Source organism: Benincasa hispida, chromosome 1 (genome assembly GCF_009727055.1).
Source record: "Benincasa hispida cultivar B227 chromosome 1, ASM972705v1, whole genome shotgun sequence".
NCBI lineage: Eukaryota > Viridiplantae > Streptophyta > Magnoliopsida > Cucurbitales > Cucurbitaceae > Benincasa > Benincasa hispida.
Window position 1 is genome coordinate 91,715,290 of NC_052349.1, and position 6,188 is coordinate 91,721,477.

At 36.5% G+C, this 6,188-nt stretch overlaps 1 protein-coding gene across 1 annotated transcript; it reads right to left on the minus strand.

Moving 5' to 3' along the window:
* Positions 1 to 304: 304 nt before the first annotated feature.
* On the minus strand, positions 305 to 5,855 carry LOC120069114 (signal recognition particle 54 kDa protein 2). The gene is made up of 9 exons (XM_039020802.1): positions 5,466 to 5,855; positions 3,975 to 4,074; positions 3,472 to 3,625; positions 2,826 to 2,976; positions 2,600 to 2,748; positions 2,120 to 2,220; positions 1,879 to 2,036; positions 1,083 to 1,197; positions 305 to 971 (listed from the first exon to the last, which is right to left on the minus strand). The coding sequence occupies exons 1-9, from the start codon at positions 5,694 to 5,696 to the stop codon at positions 643 to 645; spliced, it is 1,488 nt and encodes a 495-aa protein (XP_038876730.1). The 5' UTR covers positions 5,697 to 5,855; the 3' UTR covers positions 305 to 642.
* Positions 5,856 to 6,188: the final 333 nt, after the last annotated feature.

Sequence of the window (6,188 nt, forward strand, 5' to 3'; positions counted from 1 at the left end):
CATCAAATCTAGATCCAAATGACAAAGATGAGGGAAGAGAGAAAGAAATGAAAACATATTGATTTTTAAGATTAGTTTTGAGGAGATAAAAAATGGTGTTTTAATAACCCATAGGATTTCTTTATGGACTTAACAAACATGAGTAATAAATACCCACCCAACCAAATAACTCATACTCATTTATCAAACACCTCCTTAGACTCCTATTTATGTTATCCAATTCCAAAAAAAAAATGCGGTAAAACCAATTGGAACAAATAAGATTGTTTTGAGAATAAATCGGTAAATTTTGACTTTTGACAAATGCAGCACAAAATGTTAAAACTCTATTTATAAGTTGACATAGAAAGCATAAAATTCTATTCCGTTCTAAACATCTTAAACATTTTGATCAAAGTACAAGGGTTGTCGATGTGGGGTGGTGAGTCAAAAAAGCGCGTAAAAACAATTAGCTCGAACTGTCGCAAGTGTAACCATGCTAAAGAACAAATAAATATACATGTGTCCGATGGCTTAATCAATCCAGTGAAACCGTCGACGTTGTCGTCTTCTTCCCTGTAGAAGATCAGTATTGGCACTTTTTCTGCAAGACAATCCAATCGTCGGAATAAGAGAACTCGAACCGAACTTCTAATCAAATCTCTACTTGTCTCCACCTCCAAACATTCCCATCATATCTTTATTTGAACCCATTTGCTTCATCAAGCTCTGTAGGCCACCCATCCCACCAATTTGCTTCAAAATCTGGGGAGGAAGGACCTTACTCATGTGCTGTGCGTTCATATTTCGAGATAGCGCGCTCATTTCACCCTTCTTTGGGATCTTTAGTCCTTTCATCTTGCTCCATACCTTGGCAAGACGCTTGTACTCTTCCATCATTTCCATTACTTCCTGAACACGGCGACCTGAACCTCGTGCGATTCGCATCATTCGTGACTCGTTCATAAGCTTTGGGTTTGTGCTATCCAATTCTGTTTATAATATAAAATCCATGCATGACAATCGTTAACAACAAATTCAACCGGAACTGAGTATCCATTGCAAGAAAAGAAGCAAAGGATACGTGGATAATTTCTACTTGCCTTCATCCGTCATTGAGTCCATCATGGTCATGTAGCGCTTTAGTTTAGCCTGGCTTTCCTTTTCACGTCCTTTTGGCATCAATTCGGCACTAAATCCAGGAAGCATTGAAAATACCTAAACGAACCAGTTCTTAGAGTACTGCTTAAACGTTTATTTAAGAAGTCCTTAGTGTAAAGAAAAACTGCAATTAGACAATTACAAGCTTGACCCACCTACTTTTCAGAATAAGCAATCAGAGTATGCCAAAAGTTTTCTTTTTCCCTTTTTCTTTTTTGTACAACTGCAGGGGCGGAAGACCAAACCTCCGACCTCTAAGGAAGAAAACCATGCCAATTACCATTGAGCTAAGTTCACTTTGACACAAAAACATGCATTATTTCAATTTTGTATCATGTGAACTGGGCTAGCAAGCACTTATCACTGGACCTCAATATCTCCACCTTACAATTAAAAACTATTTGCTATGAAAGTTGTAGAAGAAACGCTTCTGTAAATAAGAATGAGTAGGAAAACATACTGTTAACTTGCTTAAGCAATATTACAATACACCTCTGTCTTCCCCTATAAAGTGTTGTATTGCAAGAAACAGACGGTATTTCTAAGATTAATGTCCAAAATCATTAATCTTGGGAGTGTAAAGATTAGACCTAGAGGAACAACTCTTACTACAATGAACCTTTAAGTCACTACTACCCACAAATCTCCCTCAGAAAATTCAAAAGGTCAACCCACTTTTTCTTCTAAAATATGGGAGGAGAAAAGAATACAGTATGTTATATCGGATGTGAATAATACCTGGCTAATTGGACCCATCTTAAGTAAGTTCTGAAACTGCTCGTACATAATTCTCAAAGTAAAATTTCCTTCTGAAAGCTTTTGCAAAAGCTCTGGTTGCTGATCCATTGGCACGACTTCATGAATTTTATCCATGAATCCAGACCAGTCTCCCATGCCTAAATAAATGATGCAGTCGCTTAATGAACAGGTAACAATAGGCAACTAACGCAAACAAGTTCAGATTCAATGGACAAATCACCTAGGAGACGGCTGACAAATGGTTTAACATCAAAAACTTCAAACTCATCCATGTGTTCTCCTGTTCCAATGAAAATAACCGGACTCTTTGTTGCTGCAACACTGCAACAATAAGTAGAAATTGAGGAAAGAGATTTAGTACATGATACTCTATTTCTTTGTAGTTCATAATACTTTATTCATATGCATCAGTGGATGATATATCTATATATCATCCATTGACGAATATAGAATGCAAACAGTGTATCTGGGAAAAAGAGAACCACAAGTGTAAAACTTCAACAAAAAGGTCTTCCTATGCATCAATTTGACCAAGGCATAACCAGGCCTTTTAGTCGAACAATAAATCTGAAGAATTTCAACTGATAAATTCCACAAGGCTCACGAACCACAAAGCAAAATAAAACTTTGGCACAAAGTTAGCGACCATCAGTACAGTTTTTCATCCCTAAAAAAATAAAACAAAAGCTTCGAAACTTACGCACTAAGAGCACCACCTCCCTTTGCGTGACCATCCATCTTGGTCACAATCACAGCACCAACTGCAACACTTTGTTTGAATGCTTGAGCTTGGTCAAATGCCGCTTGACCGATACTGCTATCCATGACAAATATAACAAGATCTGGTTTCTGGACAAGGCAAAGAACAGTCAGAAATTTTAAGTCATCACCAAATGACCATAAAATAATAAGTACAAGAAAAATACCGTTGCTTCAGAAACTTGTCGCATTTCTTCAAAAAGAGCAGCTTCCTGTTTGTGACGTCCACTGGTATCAACAATTATGAGATCACAATTTTCTTTCTTGAATCTTTCCACACCTTCCACCGCAATTTTAACAGGATCTGATTCCATGTAACTACAAAAGGGGGAAATAGAGAATAATTGAAATACTGAAGGACAACTTGATCAATAAATCAAGTACAACGAGAGAGGAAAAAAATAAAGGAAAAAATATCAGGAAATGCACACACATATAAATATACATTTTAAGGTCCAGGAAACGCCCGAAACCATAAACTATAAAGGAAACACACCTCCTAGTCCTTGCATACCTCACCCACTCCCACTCCCAATCCCCAACCACATAACAAATGTGCTATCCTAAGAAAAGGAAGCTTAAAAGTCTAATCTATTAAACACAAGGATCAATGCATGCAAGAAAGTATTTTGCTCATAGCAAGAAAAGTCTTAAGTAGGACAACACCTTAAAACTGTAAAAGGATAATTAAATTACTAATTTGGTAAGACCACCCCTCATATATAGTTACTATTCTTTTCAATAAAAGTAAGCCATGCTTCCATGATCATAGAAATGAACGGTAAACTCAATAATATACATGCGCTACCCTACCTTCCATAAAAGGGAATCTTTGCTTTGGTTGCATTTTGCTTCAATTGATCAAAAGCACCAGCTCTGAATGTATCTGCACAGACCAAAGCAGGCTTCCAGCCTTTCTTCTGATGATAATATGCATACTTTGTACATGTTGTGGTTTTCCCAGACCCTGAATTTCAAATATTTAAAAAGTATAGATTAATCAATAACATACCAAAAAAAAGGCTGAAGAGTAAAAAGAAAACATAGATTACATGCTTGAGCAATATAATTCAACAAGAATGTATTCTGATTTATGAGAAAAAACCTTAATCAACATATAACTAGAAATCTTTCAGATGCTCAATCATGATTTAAAAAACTCGAGATAGTAGCTTCAGATTTAACCTTGTCAGACTCAAACAGTGACTAATGATGATAACAGTAACGCACTCTCATCATTCTACATGGCAGAACACCACATTTAAGTGGATCATTAAACAGGTACTAGAGACAACAATCTTACAGCTGTAACATACCTTGCAAACCAACAAACATGACAACACTTGTTTTTCCTTTCTTTGGTGTAAAAGAAGGCTTCCCAGGATCTAGCATTTTGCACAGTTCATTAAATACAGCCTACACAGGGAGAAGAGAACCTCTTAAAACCTAGCTTACCAAATACCAATAATAGTACAAATACGTAAAATTTTAAAATAGGTGACTTAAGAGTTGCATTAGATGGATCCTGTAGCACAAGTTCTAAAGATGATATCCATCTAAAGAAACATAATGTTTAAGAAGGGCAGAATTATAGGATGGAAAAAGTAACCAAAAAAATGAGTAAATTGTTCAGCATGGTTTAGTATCAGAAATAGTTGTAAAAATGATGAGGGATATATCATCTTCAAATACTGACTGTTGAAAATGAACCTTGATTAGTTATAAATATCAGTCACTCTGTGAAAAGAAGGATGTACTCCGATCACCTTCGTTTATCCACTTGCGTTTTGTTTTTGCTAACTCCAACTTGTTTCCAACTTTTTTATCACAAGGTCACACTTTTGAGGTTAACATCACCTTCATGAGCTTTTCGAGATAGCCTTCCTTTCATCATGTCATTCAGAAGGAAGGAGGACCCAATTTAATATAACAAGTCGATAAAGAGATAAACGAAAGATCTGAAGTTAATCTAGGATTCTAAGATTGTTTAATGTTCTAAAAAAAACATCCAACCAACATCTAGAAAGCAAGAATAGGTCTACCCTACAACTTCTCAACATTGAGCAGAAAGACTAGGCCAGGTGATAGACCCATTCAGGTGAGGATGAACCAAACTACAATATAACAATTGAGAGCCATCATACACTTAGTGGTTCTATCCCCATAACAAAAGAAGACTAGTAACGTTAGAATCCCCAGCCAAATCCCAAAAATGGCCACGAAAATATAGAAGGTAATCCAATTCATCCCAAAATGCATTTCTCATCGTGTAGGTGGCAAATGAACACTAATAATCCAAGCAGACCGGTCATCCAAGCAGGCGAAGTGAATGGAAAAGGTGAAATAGCTCTGACCATCTCTAGAATTGAACAAACTCGAGTCGCATAGAACAATGAAGCCCCAGGAAGTACCAACCAAAGCTAGAGATATAAAGGTCGGTAATCTCTACAACAGCATTTTTATTTCATTTCATGGAATGCCAAATAACAATTGCAATAGCGATCCTACTAAACTATACAAATCCCACCACGTCACATATTTACAGACTTCGACAAACATATAAACACAATGTATAACGCTCAGAAAGATTTTGCCTTTCCCTTAAATTCTCGGAGTAAATAATCCACTAAATGGACGTGAATTAAGAAAGTCATTGAGCATTGGGAAACAAGAAACTAGTTCCAAATTCAGCTACAACTCTCAGAATCAACCCCAGTTTCATAAATTACCTCTACAACACCAAATCAGAAAAAAAGAAAATAGAGAAAGGAAAATGAAAATAGAAAAAGAAATGAACCATGCCATACCTGTTGAATGATCTTGCGCTTATTGTGACCGGCGGCGAGGTCATCCAGATTGACAATTTTCTTGATATTGGTCTGCATATCACGGACGAGCTTGAATTGAACATCGGATTGAAGAAGAGCGCGGGTGATCTCGTTGAGACATTCGTTCAAAACCTTCTCGTCGATCACCGTCGCATTGCTCATCTGCTGGAGAGCATGAGATATGCTCCCTCCAAGCTGTGCTAACACCATCTTCGCCGATTCTTCGAAATCTGAATCCGATTTGTTGATCGATTAAGAGAGGTTTTGGAATAGGGTTCCGATTTGGGGGTTTCTGAAAATTTAACCACCTTCTTCTTTGCCCTTCAGAAAGCTGGACGAGGAGTGGTAATATCAAAAATCCGATTGCCTAAAAACAAAAAATCGAAAAAGAAAAATGCTAATTTATAATATCATGAGCCTGCCCGCAGCAGATCCCACCTTTGGGCCTCTTTTTCCTTTCCTTTTCTTTATTTGGTTGGGCTGTGGGTTTTTTTTTTTTTTTTTTCAATTTAGGGCCTAGGACCCCGTCCCGTCCCGTCCTAGCTTTTGTATATAAATTATAATTTATAATATATATATACTAATATTAATATTGTAGACTTTGATAGGATAATTATAGAGGTTTTAATTATTTAAGTTTAAGACTTTATTATTTTAATTCCTTAGATGTTGTAATATTTAAGATAGGATGTTCTAATGATT

Bases quoted from the DNA above. Each gene is read 5' to 3' on its own strand.
- LOC120069114 (XM_039020802.1), bottom strand. From the start codon at position 5,696: ATGGTGTTAGCACAGCTTGGAGGGAGCATATCTCATGCTCTCCAGCAG. The intron at 1,198-1,878 runs GTATTATTCACA...TGGTTCGTTTAG, and splicing joins AGATGGGTCCAATTAGCCAG to GTATTTTCAATGCTTCCTGG. The intron at 972-1,082 runs GCAAGTAGAAAT...TATTATAAACAG, and splicing joins GGACTCAATGACGGATGAAG to AATTGGATAGCACAAACCCA.